This window comes from Desmodus rotundus, chromosome 7, assembly GCF_022682495.2.
Source record: "Desmodus rotundus isolate HL8 chromosome 7, HLdesRot8A.1, whole genome shotgun sequence".
NCBI classification, from domain to species: Eukaryota; Metazoa; Chordata; class Mammalia; order Chiroptera; family Phyllostomidae; genus Desmodus; species Desmodus rotundus.
In genome coordinates, this window is record NC_071393.1 from 62,260,653 (window position 1) to 62,282,680 (window position 22,028).

General features: G+C 43.1%; 2 protein-coding genes and 1 pseudogene across 2 annotated transcripts in view; all 3 read left to right on the top strand.

The window, feature by feature from the left end:
- Positions 1-22,028, top strand: part of LOC128781446 (cathepsin G-like) — a 61,542-nt gene that overhangs the window by 35,511 nt on the left and 4,003 nt on the right. The gene's annotated exons all lie outside the window — the stretch shown is intronic.
- Positions 3,451-5,115, top strand: LOC112296589 (granzyme H-like; annotated as a pseudogene).
- On the top strand, positions 8,392-14,047 carry LOC112296591 (granzyme B(G,H)-like). The gene is made up of 3 exons (XM_045188339.2): positions 8,392-8,599; positions 9,122-9,256; positions 13,678-14,047. The coding sequence occupies exons 1-3, from the start codon at positions 8,460-8,462 to the stop codon at positions 13,823-13,825; spliced, it is 423 nt and encodes a 140-aa protein (XP_045044274.2). The 5' UTR covers positions 8,392-8,459; the 3' UTR covers positions 13,826-14,047.

Here is a 22,028-nt window from a genome sequence, read left to right on the forward strand (position 1 = left end):
CTCTCCAATGAACTCTCCTGAGGCTGGGAGTTTCTCCCACCACTGCAACCCCCACAGATTTTTACAGCCCGAAGTTTTTGAGACTTTATTTCAACATACTGGAACCCTGGGTTCTATGATCTCTCTCCCCAGTGTGCCTCCCAGTTTATACACATGCAAATGTGGAACCACACATTCCACCAGCCACTTCCCCACCCAGTTCTCCAGCCGCCACCTTGGTACAAGTCCTCTCTGCCCTGCTGCCCATCTCCACCCCTCCTACCAGTCTAGATGAATGTTTCTTCTTTAACTCCTTGGTTGTCAGACTTCCATACAGTTCGATTTTCCATCAGTTCTGGTTGTTTTTTTGTTTTTAAGTTTGTTCTTTCCTTTTGGTTGTGTAAAGAGGCACAGTGTATCTACCTATGTCTCCATCTTAGTCAGAAGTCCCTCAGAAAGGCTTTACCCTTCATAAGTTATAAAGAAATTCATCCAGCACCCTGGCTGGTGTGGCTTAGTGGACTGAGTGCCAGCCTGCAAAGCAAAGGGTCACTGATTCGAGTCCCAGTAAGGGCACATGCTTGGATTGCAGGCCCGATCCCCTGTAGGGGATGCACGAGAGGCAACCATGTATTGATTTTTCTCTCCCTGTCTTTCTCCCTCTCTCCCCACTGAAAACAAATAAATAAAATTTTTTAAAAAGAAGAAATTCATCCATGTTCTTTCCTAGTACATGTATGGTTTTATTTTGTATATTTAAGTGTCTCATCTATTTGCAGTTTACTCTCATGATTTATATGAAATATGACTCCAGCTTAACATCCTCAAACAACCACAATGTCAACTGTGATAGGGAAATAAAACAAACAATACTATCTAGTTGTTCCAAATCATTTATTAGAAAGTCTATGTTTTTCCCAATAATTTTAAATGCCACCTTATTATAAACTACATATCCTTATTATGTACTTGGGAATGTTTCTTGACTTTCTATTCTGTTTCACTGGCTTCTCTGTTTATTCATGAGTCAGCACCATAGGATGTTTTTAACATCTGACGAGGCTTACCCTGTCCCTTTTTTTTTTTTTTGGTCATAACTTTCTGAGATATTCTCACATGCTTTTGTCTACATATGTTTTAGAAATTGTCTAGAACTTGTGTAACACTAGAAGGAAAAATGATATTTTTATTGGAATCACATTCAATGTTTATATTAGCTTGGGACAAATACATCCAAAATGCAGTAGTTCTCTGGACAGTGTTGTGAAAATACTATTGTCTTCCTGGCATTCATTCCCACTTCACAAGAAAGGAAATGTTGAGAAAGCCAACCCTCTTCCATTCTCAGTATATTTGAGTTGGACAGAGTAGACCCCAGCATCTCCAAAGGCTGTGACCGTACTGACAGGAATCAGTGGTTTCAACTCCTCTGACCACGTCTACGTGAACATAAAGCAGGGTGGCAGGTTGCTATGACAGCCGCTGAGTATCTCCCATCCCTCAGGCTCTTTTTACATGATTGCAACACTCTCCTTTTTAAATCTGGGTGAGCACTTTTGATTGTCCCAAGCAGTGGAATAATGTAGAATGGATACCATATGACTTCAAAGTCTAGGAAAGAAACAGAATATTTCCGCCAGGGTCAATTTGGGAGAGATGCTCACTCTGCAGAAGCCAACAATTGTTGCAAAGACCAAACAATCCTATACAGAGAAAGGAACTGACACCCAGCAGAGAGTTGGCACCAACCACTGGGCATGTGTGGGTCAGCCTTCAGCTGATCCCAGACTCCAGGCTTCAAGCCTCTCCTGACATCAAGGGGAGCAAAGAGGAGCTATGCACACCTAAAAAAAGCCCTACCCAAATGCATATTCATGAGCAAAATAAATGTTGTTGTGTTTTAAACCACTCAGTTCTTCTAATTAACACAAGCCCTCTTTAGCATTGCTGCCACATCATCCTGTGCATCCCTCTAACCGTGGCCATCATCATCTTTATCTGAACAGATGGTTTTGTCTCCCCCACCAAAAGCAAGAAATGTCATCCCAAGTACCCCTAAGTCTCAGAAAAAGGGGGCGTCAACAAATAATCTCCCTAACTGTTTAGAGAGATCCAAGGGAATGAGGGATTCTTGCATGCATTATCACAAGACTCGGGTTTCTGAGGCTCAGAAACCGGCTACTGGCAGCCACACCAACTGCCCTATTTGCAGTCTGCAGTTCCTGTTTCCAGCTGGTGTAGTCAGCCCTCAGTCGAGAACTGCAAATGCTTATGTAGTTACTGATAAGATCTTACTCCAATCAGGCCTCTAGGCAGAGAGCCTCATGTGATCAGGGCCACAACACCGGTTGTCAGAAGACCAGGAGGAAGCACCAGCAGCTCTGACCTGGGCAACCTTCCTGAGGAGATACAGCCACTTCTGCTCCTGATGGCCTTTCTTCTGTCCCCCAAGGTGGAGGCAGGTGAGTGACTATCCCCCCAACGGAAGCCCAGTCCCATGCCACACTGGCACAGCATGCTCAGATGCCACACTAAGACACATCCTGGCCCTGGTCCATCCCCAGGAACTTTCTCAACTCTAGAGTCAACCTCCCTCAAAGACTAGCAAATCTGATGCTGAAGGAAAACAGCAGGAATGGCAGGGCAGAAGGCTGCTCTCCAGGAGGGCCTATGGGTGTTCTCCTCTTCCCTTGTGATCTGGAAAGGGAGGTTTTGGGTTTGTTTGTTTTTTTTACAAAGCCATCTGGAAGAAGGTTGGAAGATTGAAATGAGAAATAATTTCCTAGGAAATGGCAGCTTGGAAAAAGGGTCTGGTTTCTGTAATCAAATTAAGGTCCACTAAGTTTCTAACTCAATGTCTTAAAATCTACCCTCAGTCTCCATCCCCTTCTCCTAGATTCATAAAGAAGCTAAGGACCCAGTCAATCCCAGAGTTGGTGGCATCCTGGTCCCCTTAACACTTGTGTTTGGCTGCTTCAGTCTCAAGTTCTCCCTGGTAATTTTTCAGTCACAGTGCTCTGAATATCACAGACCAGCAGAAGCTCAGTGAGTCTGGGGAAGAGCAGGGAGAGAGGACCCAGGGAGCATAAGGGAAGGATTTTCCAGGACCTGCAGGCCCTCCACCATCTGTTCCAAACACAAATCTTGTCTGCTCACATATGTGACTGCAACAGGAATGAAGGAATCAGGACTGCTCTTCTCTTTGTCAGAGGGAGAATCTGAATATTGTGGGTCACGTGGCAAGCCAGGAATGTTGCCCAAGAAACCTGCAGGACCCCCTTCTTGGTTACAGCTAATGGCTGACGATTAGAGACCCCACTGTCTGCCACCCAACTCCTCCCTGCCCTGCTTCTGTCTGTCCCAGCCTCCCTCTCCAGCTTTTGGCTTCATGAACATAGTAGGCAGGGTAGAATTTTTGTTACATGGAAAATCATCAGAGGGCATGAGGTCAAGCCTCATTCTCATCCCTACATGGCATTTCTTTGGGTCACAACTCCAGGACATAAAAGATGTGGGGGTTTCCTTGTGCGTGGGGATTTTGTGCTGAAAGCAGCTTACTGCTGGAGAAGGTGAGGAGCAGAAGCTGGGCCCCCAGCCTTCTGCAGCTACCTCTCAGGGCAGGTAGACCTGGACATTTTCTCAGGGGTGGCAGACCTAGTCGCACAGCAGAGCACTTCAGAAAACAGGTAAGCTTTGAGGAGAGAGGGGTAGTTCACTGCAAATGGCCTGATGCAGACAGGAGGGAGTGATCAAAGGTGGCATAGAGAGGGGGCCAAGGTTGTTCCCGGGAGCCCAGGGTACAAAGGTGAGAAACTCGAAGTTTTGCTTACAAGCAGGCAAGCTCAGTACATGGCTGAGCATCCTAAATCTGCTCCAGGAAATGCCACCTAGCCCAAGCTGCCAAGAAGTAGAGGACACAGAGATGCTTAGGCCCAGGGCCTCATCCCCTATAATTCCTCTCTACTCCAGTCCCCCCTGTCCCCAGCTGTTCTCTTTCCTTCACAGCCCTTGGTCTGCATCTGCTGTGACCCCATATCCCCCTCTGCTTTCTCTGCAGGTCAATCAGTGTCACCCTGGGGCCCCACAACTTCAAAAAGCACAAGAAGACCCAGCAGATCATCCCGGTGAAAACAGCCATCATCACCCAGACTATCGTCCTAAAGTCAGTGACATCATTACTGCAGGTAGAGCCCATTGCTCCACTGGTCCTAGCACATCTTGAACCTGGGGTCTTGCATCTCCTGTGGCCTCCTTCCTGTCCCTCTTCCTAGTAAGACTCCTTTACTTGTCCCAGGTCTCTGAAGAAGCAACCCCATGGCTGTCCCTGGAGTCTGTGGGCCCTTCATAGATTAGAATTCTTTTCCTCTGCCTTTAGCTGCAGAGGAAGGCCAAACTGACTGCCACTGTGAGCCCCTCTGGCTGCCCAGGATAGGAGAGGAGGTGAAGCCCAGCATGGTATGCAGTGTGGCCAGCTGGGGGTGCCTCGACCTGAACACCATCACAGACTCACTACACAAGGTAGACCTGAAAATCCAAAAGGATGAGCTGTACATCTTTTACTACAAAAGCCTTTACAACAGAAGCTACAGATATGTGTGGGGGACCCAAAAGAAATTCAGTCTTCTTTTTTTGGTGGTATTCCCAGCATTGTCCATGCCCAGCCCTGGGCACACCCCAGCTTCGTGGGGACCTGGAGCAGTGGGAGCTAGCCATAGCCCTATGTCCTCAACCTTTCCATCAATCCAGTCTCTGGTCCTGTCTCCCCAGGGGAAGATGAGAGGCTGTCCCACAGCTGCTTAAGGTCAGATGCTTCCTGGGGAGGAGGGGGCAGGGAAGAGACCATCAGAGTCAGGTTGAAGACCTGAGACTTAGTGAAATGACAAGACCTGCCCTGGCCCTGACCTCCCACACAGCCCCTTAACAGATACCACCCACCTCCAGAGCAACTCAGTCCTTACTCCCTCTGCCCACAGGGACACTCTGGAGGCCCCTTTGTGTGTGACAACAGGGCCCAGGGCATTGTCTCCTTTGGAAACAAACAATGGGAAACCTCCTCGTATCTACACTAGGATCTCTGGCTTTCTGCCCTGGATAGAAAGAACAATGAGGAGTCTCCAACTGCAGAGACCAGACTGAGGCACCCTAGAGTCCATCCTTCTATCTTCTCTGCAGCACAGGCCAGAACTGGAATGTGCAAACAGGGTGGAAGGCAGACTGCCAGACACAGAACAAACTTGAATCTCTAGAGTGAAAATCACTGAGTCCTCCTTTATTCACCAAAAACGTTTGTTAATTGCCTACTATGTGTCTGGCAACCATCTGTTCACATTTCTGATTTGTTAGAGGCTTCCCCCTTCAGTATACCACACCTTCCACATCCAGAGCAAAAAAATCATGCTGCATTGTTACCCAGATCCTTCCAAATATACCTCCCCAGTGCCAGCTCCTTCTGCCAGGCTGAATGTTAACTCTATCAGGAAAACGGAGATCTCATCCCTATTGCCCTCCTTCAAGCTACACCTGCACCCCTACCCCCTACAGCCCTAATGCCAATATGCAACATAAAAGAAGCCAAAAATTGGATGGACAATGTCCTAAGAAGCTCTGGGGTAAAGGGCCAGTTTTCCACCCTAACCAAAATAAGTGGGAAGATTTTGGAAAAATATAGCTTACCCCATGCCACACTCCCCTCTCCCATTCCCCATGGCAAATTGAAGAAGCTTGAAAGCCTGAGAAGTTTCAGGAGGGCCCTTCAGTCCTCACAGAAGCAGCTCAAGTCCCTATCACAGCCCTGTCTTAGGCCTAGAGTCCAGTGCAGCCCCTGGCATTCCAGCAGGCCATCCACCTGCAGTCTGCCTCCCCACCTCCAATTGATCCTTGTGTGTGTGTATGTCCAAAGAAAAGCCAAATCTTTTTTGTACAACTGGATTAATAAAAAGAATCTCATTTTAAACATAAAACTTAGAGAAGGGAAGGCTAAAAAAAAAAAAGTGGTTTGCTAAATATCTGCCATTTATGAGTGTGCTTCAACTATGGGAAAGTATATTTTGGGTATGAAAGTAATACATATTCATCACAGAAAAAGTGTTAAACACAGAACAGGTAAATAAGAAAAGGAAAATTACCTAGAATTCCACCACCCAGAGGTCATCATTACAGATACTTAAGCATGTGTTTTTCCACTTTTTCTCTATGTATTCATAAGATGCTGTTCCTAGCACAGAATCGGGATTGGGGTGTTTAGAACTCATAACGCCTTCCCTTCCATTACTTTCTTCTGCCATCACACTGGTGAGTGTGTTGGGAGAGTCTGTTTACAATTGTTTATGATTGTTCAACCCAGTGACATCAGAGACAGGTTCTTTGGACTCTCGATGCAGGAAATGGAGTCACAGTTTGGGGTACTTGGGTGTGTCCAAGCATGAGGTAAAGGCCAGCCTCTACCTCATGCCACCAAGCAGACCCCTCACCATAGCCCTTCCCTTCTTGTACTCTGAGCACAGATTCTCAGTCAACTCCAGCATACTGTCAGCTTCTCAAGGGCAGGGGCCATGTCTCTCATATCCCTGGACCTGGCTTGCTGAATAATTCCTCATGATTTCATCAGAATGGAAAAAGAGCCAGGAACTGAGAAATGGAAATATTCTTTAGTTAGTCTCTGGGATTTCTGAGGTCCCAAACCCTCTTCTGGCTGCAGCCATAGCCTTCCCTTTCTTGTTTCTTCCTCTAGCTTGTGTCTTGTGGCTTAGCAGTGAAGGCACAAAGGTGGTAACAGTGCCATTGTCACCTAACCAAGCCAGAGAACTTCAACAAACCCCCTTGTGTGATAATACCCAGCAAAACTAGAGGGCCATGGTCCAGGAGGTGTGTGAGGTAACTGAGCCATTCTTCCCTTGCTCCCCTTAGGGGCGTTGTGTCTAGAAAAAAAAGAAACACCAGCAGCTCTGACCTGGGCAGAACTTTTGGGAAGATGCAGCCACTCCTGTTCTTGTTGGTCTTTCTGCATCCCCTCCACCCCCCAGCCCCACTGACACTGGGACTGGTAAGTGACCATCCCTATTCCAAAGGTGCAAGCCTATCTCACAAACCCCCTGTACTCCTGACCCTTCTGCCCAGCACAGGCAGGGACTTTTCCTCCACTTGATCCCAGGAACTTTCCAAATGCCAGCTTCCATCCCAGCCTCAAACTAACAAGTCCGATGATGGATAAACACTCAACAAGGATGGTCAGGAGGTAGGGTGTGCACTTTTCACAGCTGTTAGCTTCTCTCTATCACCTAGAAAGTGAGTTGTTCATAGAAAAGCATTTGGCAAAAGATGGGAAGCTATCAAAGACAAGTCATTAAAACCCCTCATTCTGACCCAGGAACGGGCACCTCAGACAAACCGGGAACAGTGGTGGAAGTTGTCACTGGACCCCAGCTTAAGAACCAGCTAAATTTCTCAGGAGATGTGGGCTGGCTGTGGCCCCTCACCTTCCACTGCAATGAGCAGCTGTCGGAATGGAGTTCCCTTGCACATGGACATGCCACACCTGGTCTCCTCCTCATCTTGAATGTGACCATAATCCATGCCCAGGAGAGGAGCTCAGGGTTTGATTGATCTCATATGCACCAGAGGATGGCCAACAAAGCTTCCCAGTTGCCTTGGCTCTGCCCCAGGCCTGAGCAGCCCATTTTCAGCTCCAATCCTCTGCTTCCCCAGCCCTCAGCTGCTTCACTATCTGTGCCCTCCCCCTTTCCTGTGACCTTGAAACCCACCAAACATCAGGCAAAAGCTAACTGGAGTCCATGTATTCATGTAGCCAAAAATACCCACTGAGAACCTAGGATGTGTTAGACCGTGGACATGAGGATTTAGAAAAATCCAACTCCATAGCTCATGGGTAGATGATTAGAAATAGCACCAGTTGGGGTGTTAGCACTGGCTCAGAGAGTCAGGGAGACTCACTGAGTCCTGTTTACATCCCCTGGGGTTCCACCATCTTCAAGACAGGTCTTCTCTCCTAGATACATGTGTCTCAGTAGGACTCGGAATGTAAGCACTGTATCCCCCTTTCTTCTTTTAATTATTTTTAAAAGATTTTGTTTATTTTTATAGACAGAGGGGAAGGGAGGGCAAAAGAGAGGGAGAGAAACATCAATCTGCGGTTGCCTCTCGCATGCCCCCAACTGGGTACCTGGCCCGCAACTCAGGCATGTGCCCTGACTGGAAATCAAACCGGCAACCTTTTGGTTCTCAGGCCCACGCTCAATCCACTGAGCTACACCAGCCAGGGCTATCCCCCTTTCTTAGAAGAGAATTAGAAAGCTTGAGGTTCAGAAAAGGTTATTTGGCCACAGAAGGACCTTAGAGACACTCCCTCCCCATTGTCTTTAGGGAACCTAGACCACCCATCTCAATAATCACCTTCCTAAGCATTCCTTCCTGACCACAGACACTGCCTGTCACCCAGATTCAAGCCACATCCTTCAAAGAAGATGATCAGGGGACATGAGGCGAAGCCCCACTCCCACCCCTACATGGCCTCCCTGAACATTCAAGATGAAAAGAAGATGATGTGTGGCGGTGTTCTTGTGCAAAAAAACTTTGTTCTGACAGCTGCTCACTGCAATGGAAGGTGAGGGGCAGCAGCCAAACTACATCCCCTGAGACCCCTACAGAGACCCCTGTCCTTTATCCCAGGGGCTGCAGCCAAGGGCAGCTCCCCAGGCCCCTGGTAACTCAAGCCCAGGAGAGCTCATCAGAGGAGCCCTCTGGGATCATGACTGGGGCAATGAAAGGCTAAGAAATAGGATGGGTAGGCTTTGGGCTCAGAGAATCACAGGTGAGAGTCAGTGAAACAGATGAGAAGAGAGGGACCACTGGCCAGATAAAGCAGCAGTGGATGATGAACACATGCACCAGGCCAAAATGAAAACTCAGGCAATTTCATGATATGGCCTGAGGGCAAGAAAAACTTCCCAGAAGCCTTACCCTAAGGGTCTCTGAGAAGCAGAGTCACCCTGCCTTGCTGCAGCCTCGATTTCCCCTAGCTGCAGCCCTACCCAGCCCTGGCTGTCACCTGCCCTTCTCGGACTCCCAGGCTCTATCTCCTGTGACTCCATGCCTCCACGTGAACACCGCTCTGCTCTCAGTACAGGTTAATCAATGTCACCCTGGGGGCCCACAACATCCAGAAGCAGGAGAAGACTCAGCAGGTCATCCAGGTGAAAAGAACCATCCCCCACCCAGACTATAATGCTAAGAACTTCTTCAATGACATCATGTACTGCAGGTAAGAAAAGCTCCTGCTGCTCTTGCAGCTCTGGGTTCTCATTGTTTCTCCCCTCACTGTGACCTGTCCCTTCCTTCCCTCCCATCCTGGCTGCCTGACCTGTCCCAGTAACTCTCCAGGTGTCCCATCACAATGTCCAAGCCCTGAGGCCACTGGTTGACCTGGACTCTCTTGCCTCTTCCCTGTCAGCTGGAGAGAAACCTCCAGCTGACTGATGCTGTGAAGCTCCTCCACCTGCTTGGAGGTAAGGACCAGCTGAGGCCTGCACAGATGTGCACTGTGGCTGGCTGGAGGCCATGGAGATGGTCACTTTAGCTACCACTTGTCAGGAGGTGGGGCTGACAGTTCACAATGATGAGAATGCATGTCATGCTTCCCCAAATAATACAACAGGAATATCGGATTTATGTAGGACATCTAGAGGAGAGAAAGACCAGCTTCAAGGTCAGGTTTCCAGCATTTGCCTTGACAGGTCCCAGGAGAGAGGAACTTGGGGAGCTCTGGGGTATGGGAGTATTGCTCTCTTCATGCCTCCTCCTGAGAGTTTGGACAGTGTGGTACACAAACCCAGTCTTTAGTGTTTTCTCCTGGGTAGATAAGGGCAGAGGGTGAGGAAGAATCGGTCATCCTACAGCAATGTTATCATGAGAGTCTCCCCGAGGACTGGAGGGAAAGGCTTGGTGTGGGTCAAGCTGGAAAGAAGAGTCAAAGGCCAGATGCTCCCTTGGACCTAGGGGGACAAGAAGCCCTGCCCTGGCCCTGATCCCCCACACAGCCCCTAACAGAGACCACCCACCTGGGTGGCAGAGAGGGCAGGACCATAATAAATATATCTCTAGAACCAATACCAGTGAAGTCTTATTTCAGTGAACCACTTTCAACAGGCAGCAACACTGCCCCAGGCAGCCCTCTGCTAGAAATTCTGAGTGTTGTTTCCTCCTTTCTCCTCCAGCCCTCTGTCCTTCCTAAACCCCACACAGTATAATTTCTCACCCATTTTAGACTGAGCCTTAACTCCATTACTAAAAGACAATCTTCTCTCTCCAGAAGTGGTCCTCTCTGGGCCTCAGAAAATTCTTACCTTCTCTAAGTCCAAATTCCATCACCAACCCCCTGACAAACTGGCAGAGGGAGGAGCAGGTCAATGGAATGAGAATAACTCCAGGGACCCAGAGGCCAGGAGGCCATGCCATGGGCACTCAGCGTCCTATTTCCAAACTTCTCTCTCCAGTGGGGGCAGGGTTCTCCCATCACACTGAGATGCTCCAATGATGGCCCTCAGCCTCACTCAGGACCCATTCCCTTGCCATTTCCAGCCCTGCCCTGGGCCAGCATGAGCTCAGTCAGTCTCCTTCGCCCCTGGCTGTCCTTCCCACACCAGTCCCTGTTTTCTCTCCAAGTGTGCAGGCCACCAGCTTCTTTGCTCCAGGTCTACCTGTTTGGAGCCAACCTCTCTCATCTCCCTAACAGAGTTCCCAATGTCCAGTCCCTCCTTCCCCAGCATCCTCCAGGAGCTTGGCCACTCAGCTGCCTTAGCCTGTATCAGCCTGGCCTCGCCACAGGCCCTAACTTCCCTGCTGGCAACCTGGGTTATAGTGAGCCAGAGGGCTCCAAGCTACAGGGCTGGAAAGTACCACTTTGCCATCCATCAATAGAACAGATGTTCTTCTATCTGTTTCTGCCAGGCACATAGCAGGCTTTGTCCTTGACACTGCAAAACTTACAGTAATGAGAAATCTCTCTAAATTTTCCTGGTTTCTTCCTTCCACCAGGAAGATCAGTTTAACACAGAGAGATCCATATTTGGAATCTGCAAGAAATCTTGTCTTGAAAATAACTAAATTCTGAGTATTTCATCTTTATTACACATACGGTTCCACATGCGTGATTATGTTCATTTCTAGAATGGCAGTGTGAAATTGAGACCCATGTGTCCTTAGTTTTCCAATCTACTCCATGGAGTCCACATCCGGAGGTGAGGGAGCAGGGAAGAAGGAGCCAGGGCAGCCTCACCTTTACTTATATTACATGTAAAAGGCATAAGCTTCAATTCACAAACCCATAAAATGCCACATTTCAAGTGCAAGACAGGTCATTGTGACCCAGATGACCTTACTTCAGAGTTCTGTGTCCTTCGATCAGCACCACCAGTGACAGATGTGACAGAACACAACAAATTCACAACAAACAGAAAATGTATCATGTGGGATCCACATCAAAAAGGGAAGCAACTTCCCTAAAAAGAGTAACAAATAAGCCACAGGGATAGGAGGAGCAAAATCCAGCCCATTTTAAACATAAGATGAAAAGCTAATCAAAGCTTATTTTCACACAAGACTGTCTTTACATCCCTGTGCCAGGTGTTCCCTGGGCTCACGGCCATGGCAGAAGCATGGGTGAGAGAAGCACTGAATGCGTGTGTGAGACAAGCAGTTGAGCAGTAGAATGTGCATGAGCCAAGGGGCAACTTCAGGTCCCAGCAGCAAAACACAACCCTTAGGAGAAGCCATCACACCAAAGAAATAGAGGCCCCAGATAGTCAGCCACAAGGAGCTCCATGGAGCCTCAGGGTATAAGCCACAGCCAGCAGCAGAGGGGCCAAGGATGTGTGACCTCAAAGGACAGCACCTGATGGGTCAGTCTCCCCCTCACACCTGATAGGAGCCCTAGACACAGGATCACACACATTAGGAAGAAAAGTGTTCCTTATAGAGACTGGGCATCATGAAGACTGGGCTGCTCTTGGTTGTACATGTTCCCTTAAAATGATTTTAAGTATGTTTACATTTATTACTCCCTTTTTTGATTTTTATTTCTTAGGCCTCTAGTTATTTTTATTTCTAGGACCCTTATTCAATGTAAGATCTCAACTGTGGGGGGGGAGGTATATTCATAAAGGTAATTATCACACCATTATTTAATAGATTTCAAATTGGAATCATATTAATCTCCAGTATGAGGAAATGATAAAATATAGCATATCACATAATGCATTTATTATGCAAGTGATTCACACCTACATTATCTGTTGCTCCAGAAAAATAGGCTAAGGAAATGAAAGAAAGAAAACTGATCTAAGAACATTAATAAACAAGTCATAAGAAAAACTAAACATTTAGAGAAAAGTCAAAGCTTACTAACTAATAAATGCAAATTAAAATAATAGTAATTATTGCTTATCTACTAAGAAGGAATTACAAAATAATAATACTTGATTCAGTATGGCCATTGAGAAAATGGCATTTTCACATCTTGTACACAAAGGTCCTTAAAAACTGGGGATGGGTATATACAAGGAGTCTTTTACCTAGTCAGCAAGCACACCAAAAAATGTGGGCAAGTTTATGTCTTCTAGATTTGTTACAAAAATCAAATCTTAGAAACAATATGTACCACTAAGTTGGAGATTAGCTTTAAAAGGTACATACTATTGAACACTATAAAAGCTTTAAAACTATGACATAAAATTACATTTTGCCACATGGAAGAATGTTCACCAGATATACAAAGTCTGTGTGGAAAAAGTCCAACCATACTTAATATAACAAGAATGGTTTCCACAACATCAATGCAACCTGGCAGCCAAGGAGAGTGGACTGGAATACACATGTGTGAACAATGACGACTTCACTGTACTAGTCAGTGGGGGCCATATACTCCATTGAGTGAGCAAGTGAACTGTGTGGTGTCACATTCAAAATGACTGAATGATTAGAGCAACAAATCTACATCTAATTTTGTTTTAAGCTTGAACATTCCTCCACGGAAACTATTTGGATGATTCAAAAGGCTGCAGCTGTGGGCAACTGGGGATTGGCAGTTTTTTGGCAAAACATCAAATCACTCAGGTGACTCAGCCCCATACAGCCCAGATTTGGCTCCCTGCAATGTCTGGCTTTTCCCAAAACTAAAAGCTCCTTTGAAAGAGAAGAGATTTAAGACTATTGATGAAATTCAGGAAAATACTACAGGGCAGCTGATGGTGATTGGGAGAACTGTGTGAGGTCCCAAAGTGCCTACTTTGAAGAGGACTGAGGCATCATTGTCCTATGTACAATGCTTCTTGTATCTTGTATCTTCTTCAATATGTCTCTATTTTTCATATTACATGGCTGGATACCTTCTGGACAGACCTTAAATTTAAGTCAAAAGCAGATAAGAGAGCAATATACAGCCATGTACCACTTAATGACAAGGATACATTCTGAGAAATTTGTCGTTAGGTGATTTTGAGAACATCATAGGTGTAATTACACAAACCTACATAGTATAGCCTACTGCACACCTAACAAAACAACACAAGACTAAATCAAGCAAAATAAAAAAGGATGCAATCAAGAGACCGTTTAGAGATGTATAAGGCTGCTGAAGGCCTAACATGCATATTGCTATATAACAAACATTTTTAAAAATTTTAATAGGTGTAAAGATCACATGCTAAAACAACTTCCCAAGGAACTTCCAAGATGTCCTTCAAAGAGTGACATTAAAGCAGCCCTGAGGATGTCCAGGATCCCTCAGCAGTACATGGCCTCCCGCAGAGCAGAGAACAGCTACACTGGTGACTGACAAGAGCAGCATCAAAGGGGGAAGTGGCCCAGCACCGGCTTGGCAGCTGCCTGCCCAGAAGAGCTGCACTGTTGGTGGCATATGGGGCCCGGGGAGGAGGTGGGAAACGGCCTACTTCAGTGTCCCAACATCCCACAGGAGCAAAGAGTTATAACTGACGGAAATGTAATAAAGCAGTCCAAAGCAGATGAAACCAACTATGGATGTTGTGAAACATGCCGTTGTCTTATTGCTACAAATATTATGATTTTTATTAAAATAAAAAATAAAAACATTACAAATATGCATGCCCCATCAACTCTCGTATATTCCCCTATTTATCCAAATATTCTCTCTAATCCATACCCTCTGTGGCAAATAGCCTTTCAACTAATTTTTATTGCAAAATATACAGACATGAAAAGTGCACAAAGCATAAATGTGCCATTTATAGGATAATTATAAGGCAAACACTATTATTTATGTCCAATAGAGCATGGTCAACATTCCAGAAATCCCCCAGGTGTCTCCTCCTGCTCAAAGTGCCCTCTCTGCTCTCCAGCCCAGAGTTTTTACTATTGTGACTTCTGTGATAACTACTTCCATGCTTTTCACAATAATTTTCCACCTATGTACACATTTCTACGCAATGCAATTCCATTTTTGCTAGTATTCAACTGCATATAAAGACAATCATACTGAAAGCAGTCTTCTTGGGTTCTTTTTCCTTCAGATCATGTTTGTGAGTTTCACTAGTGTAGCTGCCTGTGGCAATAGTCATTCATCTTCATTGCTATGCAATACTCCATGATATGAGTGAGCTGCAATTTGATTATCTGTGCTGCCGGTGGTAGACCTTCCAAGTGTTTCCAGTTTGGAGCTATCATCAGTAATGCTGCTATGACCTCCTGAGTCGTGTGTCTGATGGAAATTTGCACATGTTTCTCTAGGGTATATACCTAGGAGTGGAGAAAGAACCAATCTGATAAATAACTGGTATCTCACTGTGAATTAAATGGGTGGTTTTATCTACTGAAAGTAACACCTTTTCATATGTTTTGGCCACTTGGTTTCCTCTTTTGAGATGAAGCTGTTCAAGTCCTTTGCTCATTATTCTGTTGACATTATTATCTTTATCATACTTCAAATATAAGTGCTTTTTAAGAATCTTTGCCCCCCTACAAATTATCTTTTATTTCTGTTTATGTTCATCAAATTCATCAATCCTTTTCCTATTGTTGTTTATTCTATTACAGTTGTCCCAATTTCTCCCCCTTTGCACTCATCTGTCCTGACCCACTCCCTGCTCCCACAGTCCATCCCCACACCGTTGTCCATGTCCATGGGTCATTCATACATGTCCTTCAACTACTCTCTTCCCTTTCTTTCCCCCATTGCTCCCCTCCCCACTTTCCTCTGGCATCTGTCAGCCTGTTCCCTGTTTCCATGTCCCTGGTTCTGTTTTGCTCATTCATTTATTTGTTCATTAGATTCCTCTTATAAGTGATATCATATGGTAATTGTATTTCACCAACTGAGTTATTTCACTTAACATAATGCTCTCCAGTTCCATCCATGCTATCACAAAGGATGGGAGTTCCTTCTTTCTTTCTGCTGCATAATATTCCATTGTGTAAATGAACCACAGTTTTTTAATCCATTCATCTACTGATGGGCACTTAGGCTGTTTCCAACAACTTCACTATTGTAAATGGCACTGCTATGAAATCAAAGTGCATAGGTTCTTTTGAATTAGTGTTTCAAGATTCTTAGGTTATATACCTAGCAGTGGAATCCTTCTTTATGTATGGTATTTTAGGTACAGTATTTAAAATCTTTGCCTAGCATGAAGATATTTTTACATTATATTTTCAAATCTTTATTCACATTTGGATCTATAATCCACCTAAAATGGGTTATTGGATAAGGTGTCAGCTAAAAGTCAAGTTTATTTTCTATGAGAAAATTTGTGTCCCTATACACCATAAAAATGCCTATTGTCCTAACACCATTTATTGGAAGGAAAAAATAGTGTTTTTCCATCTCCCTGCCTTGAAAACCAAAAGTCTATCTGACCAGAGGTTGCTTTTTTGTAACCACCCCCTCCCCCAACAGTGGCTGTCAATCTTAATTGATTTTCATTCTGATATAAATCAGCAGCCCCCCTTGACTCACTCAATGTCATGGTTCTTGACACAGGTGGTTGTTCTGACACACATGAAAAGTAATTTTCCTTGCCTAATAGCATTTGGATATTAGTTCCCGTGACTATCCTCCCATTCCACTCCTCTGCCTTTACTCTATATAATTCTTTGGCACCTGACAAGCAGTGTAAGGATCCATTTTGGCCTGCAGCCATTCAAGATGACTGTGTGTAAGGTGCCTTCAATAAAATCTATTAATTATCAAATAAATAAGTAAATATAAATACATAAATATGTCCATATATGTGTGTACCTGTCCAAATGCATATGGGATCTCTATTCTGGTCCATTAATCTATGTCTCTATGTCCCCAACAATACCACACTATCTTGTTACAATAGTTTTATTTGCTAAGGCAAAACCCCATTTTATTCTCCCTCCTCAAGAGTGTCTCAGCTACTGTTGGCCATTTGTTTTTCCACATGTATTTAGAATCAATTAAATTCTACCTCGTACTTCTTGGGTGCAGTGAATCTATAGATCACTTTTTGGAGAATTGGCATTCTTTAAATGTTTTATCTTCCAATCCACAAACAAAGAATATCTTTATATTTAGGACCTCTTAAGGGTCTTTTAATATTAATACAATTTCATAATTTTCACTAAGGAGGACTTGTACATCATTTTTAGCCTTATATTTAGTTATTTGATCATTTTCATGCCATTAAAATATTAACTTTTTCAAAACTTTACTTTCTATCAATATTTTTATATATAGAACTGTTTAATTTATAAATATATTTTGTCTCTAGCATATTTGTTAAACTATCTTTTGAATTGTAATAATTTATCTACGGATCCTTGGCATTATCTATGTACATATTATATATACATTTCTGTCCCTATATCTTTCACATGTATTTCCTACCTAAATGCACTTGCTAAAATCTATAGCATAATATTGGAGAGAAATGATGACTGTGGCTATTTATGTGAGTGTTCTTGTACTGTGTCACTCTCAAACAGAAAGCATTCAACATTTCACCATTAAGTATAATGATTGCTATAGCATTTTTGTGGATGCCTTTTATAAAATTATAAAGACATTATTTTCCATTCTAATCAGCTAAAAAATTTTTTAATGAATGAATTTTAATTTCAGCAAATGGGCTTTTTTTTCCATTTTGCTTCAATTAAATAATTATACATAGTTTCTTCTTTCATCAATCAATGTGACATGTTAACAACAATTGAGTGTCCAATGACAAGCCCCCATTCCTAGGATGAACTTACATGAGTCATGACATACTATCTTCTTGCTCATTGATTGACTTGGCTTGCACCAATATTCAAGTGAGAGTGGCCTGTAATATTCTTTTTCCATATTGTCCTAACTGGGTATGACATTGAGGTTTTGCTAGTCTCATAAAAGAGATGGGTAGCATCTACTCTGCAGAAGAAATTCTATAGCATTCTTTGACTATTTTGTAAAGATTTCCAATGAAGCCACATGAGCCTCTGGCTGTCCTTGATGAAATATTTTTGATAATTGAATCAATTCATTTCATGTTAACAGGAAAATCCAAACTTCTTGAGTATGTTTCATCAGTTATGTTTTCTAGAGATTTGTCAATTTCATGACAGTTTTCAAAATTATTGGCTTTCCAATACTTATAAGATAGCATAGATAAGATTTACATATATAAATATATATATATACATATCTCTTCCAGATTCAAATCTTTTCTCAGTTGTTGCAAATGTCTTTGCTCAATTCTTAGCTTTACATTTCACTATCTTAATGTCTTTGACAATCAGAATTTCTGAAGTTTTTATGTAAATCAATTTATCCATTTTTCCTTTATAATTATAAATGGTTAATGTTTTTATGTCTTGTTTAAAATAATTTTCCTTACCTTAGGTTTATAAAGAAATTCTATCTTATCCTTGAAAGTTTTATTTTTACCTTTAAATTAATTAATTGGAAGTATTAAACAGTCAAGTTTCACCTTCATTCATTTATACCTAAAAAATTCTGCTATGCATTATTTCCATCATTATTAATCATTTTGAACTTATGTTTTATTTCCATTATGACTTGGATTTTGATTTGTGATTTAATTAACAGTCTATATCTTTATTTTTAAATATATAGAGGAATTTTCTGCTCATATTTTTGTTACGAGTTTCTAGCTTAAATTCATTGTTGGATCACAAATGAAGTATAATTTTAATCCTTTAAACATGTTTAAGACCTAGTCTGCAGTCAATATTTTGTAAATATTCTACATGTGATTGTAAAGGGTAGAATCCACACTTGTTTGGCAAGGTGTCCTATATATGCTCATTTTTTCATCAGCTATTTATAACTTCGACATCATTACCAATCAACTTATAAAAGTGTCTTAAAACCTCAAACAATGATGAGTTGTTTCTTCCCAGGTATTATTCACTCATTGCTGCTACTGAGAATTCAGCCTTTGATCACTATTCAGTTGAAAGTCATCTTTCTTTCTCTAGTAATCTCTCTTCTTAAGATTTCTGCCATTTCTTTATGATATTTTTTCTGCATATGTATTTTTTATTCCTTTACTTTCATTTTATTTACCTTTATTAACCATAAATTGAATGTTGTTCACTGGGGATTTTTATTAATTCTTACCAGAGAGTATGTTTATTGATTTTTAAAGAGAGGGGAAGAGAGAGAGTGATAGAAACATAGGTGTGAGACAGAAACATCAATCAATTCCTCCTGTGTGCACTATAACCAGGGACCAAACCCTCAAGCTAGGTATGTTCCCTGACTGGGATCGCACCTGCCACATTTTGATGTACAAGACGATGCTCCAACCTACTGAACCACCTGGCCAGGGTCATTGTTCATTTGTTCGGAAAAAATCTCAACTACTTCTCATTACCTCTTTTCTTATTCTCTTTATTCATTGAGAATTCCAATTAAATGTAAGTTCAACTAATTATATTATTTTCTATATTTTTGTCTTTATGCCTCTCTATGCTCTATTCTTGACACCTTCTTCTGAGCTACTGCACATTACAAATACTCCTTTCATCTTCGTCTGCTCTGTTTTTAATTTTATCCACTGTGAGTTTAATTTTGCTTATTACATTTTTCACATTTAGAAATTGTATTTAATTCTCTTTCAATTAGTATGTCTCTTTTTAAAATTTTATGTTCCCTGCAGCTCTTTTAAATTTTTTTTAAAGATTTTATTTACTTATTTTTAGACAGAGGGGAAGGGAAGGAGAAGGAGAGAGAGAAACATCAATGTGTGGTTGCCTCTCGTGCACCCTCTAGTGGGAACCTGGCCTGCAACCCAGACATGTGCCCTGACTGGGAATCAATCGGCGACCCTTTGGTTCACGGGCCGGCACTCAATCCACTGAGCCACATCAGCCAGGGCTAAATCTTACTTTTACATCAACATACTTGTTTTGTAATCTGTATAAGATTATTCCCATAATATTATCCCAATCATTTGTTTTGCTGCTCTCATTGTCATGATTTCTTAGTCATGGTATCTTATTTCTTTGTTTGCTTGTTGATCTTATTGACTATATGTTTGTCATTATCAAAGAAAAAATAATTTTTAGGTGTGATTCAAATCTGGAATTAAGTGAATTTCATTTAGATTTGCATTGGATTCTGCCAGCTACTTTGGGACACATCCATAATCATGACAATGCAACTTTAAGGTCTGAGATTCCATGAGAAATTCAACTACTTTCGATCTTTCATGAATTACTTGCATGGACTAGCCCCTTACTCTTCTTTGTTCCTTTGAGGATGCAGGCTTTTCAGGTCCCAGCTTCCTGTGGGGAAGGACACTGACTGGACCATGGGTGATTTGGTTTTGTTTTCTCCTCTCCTTGCTTTATATGGTCATCAAACCAGAGACTCAAATTTTGTGGGTTCAACAATTGCCCTCAGAGAAATAAATACATAACCAGACTCCCATTATGACTTCACTTTTGGTCTTGGCACTGCTTTAAGCCTTTGGAGGTTAGACATTTTAATCCCATCTGTTTTGGGTTGTTTATAGTGAATAGGCTGGCATGCAATCCTAGGTCATTGTTAGTGAAATCACCTCCCCACATCTCTATTCCGACTGTTGGACACATAAATTTTACTCCTCTTTTTCGCATGTGCAAGCTGTTCTTTATCTTTCTGTGTTTAAATTAGACTAACATTTTTTCAACAAAATCAAGTGTTGAAAAATTTTAAGTAAAGATAAATAAAAATTACTCAACATGCTAAGGCAGTAATAAACCTATTACACTATTTCCTTTCTCCTTCATGTGCACTCCTTCTTTTTTCACTATTTCTTTTCAGGTGCTCAAAAATATCATGATTTTGCAATCATAGAGCATGTATTAGAGAAGGGATTAATTTCTTTACATTTCTAAAAATAAATAAAAATCTATGATATCTATATAAAAGGAGAAGAGCCAAAACTTTCAGATTTTCAAGTGGGCCTAACACAACCCCTAAAAGATTGAAAACTGGAGAACCAAGATGGTGGCGTAGGTAGACACACTGCGCCTCCTCGCACAACCAGAACTGGCAGAGAATCGAAAGGCAAGGGGGTGCGACACCAAGGAAATAAAAAATAAACATTCATCTAGACTGGTAGGAGGGGCGGAGACGGGCACCAGGGTGGAGAGGACGTGGCTGTGGCGGGACCGAGACTGGCGGAGTGTGGGACGAACAGGGCAGGCAGTCCGAGCACTAGCAGAACCTGCGGCCACACATTCGCGCAGATAAACCGAGAGGGCTGGACTCAGAGTGGTGGAGAGCGGGGCAGGCAGAGTGCGGGTAGCACACTGCAGCCCCACATTCGAACATAGATAAACCGGACGAACAGCAGGGAGCGAGGCAGACCGCGCAACCCAGGGCTACAGCTCGGGGAAATAAAGCCTCAAACCTTTGATTGAAAGCGCCCCTGGGGGTTGGGGCGGCAGCAGGAGAGACTCCCAGCCTCACGGGAGAGGTCGTTGGAGAGACCCACAGGGGCCTAGAGTGTGCACAAGCCCACCCACTTGGGAACAAGCACCAGAGAGGCCCAGTTTGATTGTGGGTATCAGAGTGGAAGATTGAAAGCCGGAGGAGAGTGCAGCGGGCGCCATTGCTCCCTCTGGGCCACGCCCCCATGTATAGCGTCACAGCACAGCAACCAGCGTTACCCCGCCCCGGTGAACACCTAAGGCTCCGCCCCTTAAAGTAACAGACGCACCAAGACAAAAAAAGAAAAAAAATAAATGGCCCAAATGACACAACACTTCAAAGCTCCAGAAAAAATACAACTAAGCGAGGAAGAGATAGCCAACCTATCAGATGCACAGTTCAAAGCAATGGTTATCTATATGCTCACAGAATTGGTTGAATCTGTTCGAAAAACAGATGAAAAAATGAAGCCTATGCTAAGAGAAACAAAGGAAAATGTACAGGGAACCAATAGTGATGGGAAGGAAACTGGGACTCAAATCAATGGTGTGGACCAGAAGGAAGAAAGGAACATCCAACCAGAAAAAAATGAAGAAACAAGAATTCAGAAAAATTAGGAGAGGCTTAGGAACCTCCAGGACATCTTGAAACGTTCCCACATCCGAATTATAGGGGTGCCAGGAGAAGAGGAAGAACAAAAAATTGAAAACTTATTTGAACAAATAATGAAGGAGAACTTCCCTAATCTGGCAAAGGAAACAGACTTCCAGGAAGTCCAGGAAGCTCAGAGAGTCCCAAAGAAGCTGGACCCAAGGAGGAACACACCAAGGCACATCATAATTACATTACCCAAGATTAAATGCAAGGACCTACATCCAAGATTACTGTATCCAGCAAAGCTATCATTTAGAATGGAAGGGAAGATAAAGTGCTTCTCAGATAAGGTCAAGTTTAAGAAGTTCATCATCACCAAGCCCTTATTATATGAAATGTTAAAGGGAGTTACCTAAGAAAAAGAAGATCAAAAATATGAACAGTAAAAATGACAGCAAACTCACAGTTATTAACAACCACACCTAAAACCAAAACAAAAGAAAACTAAGCAAACAACTAGAAC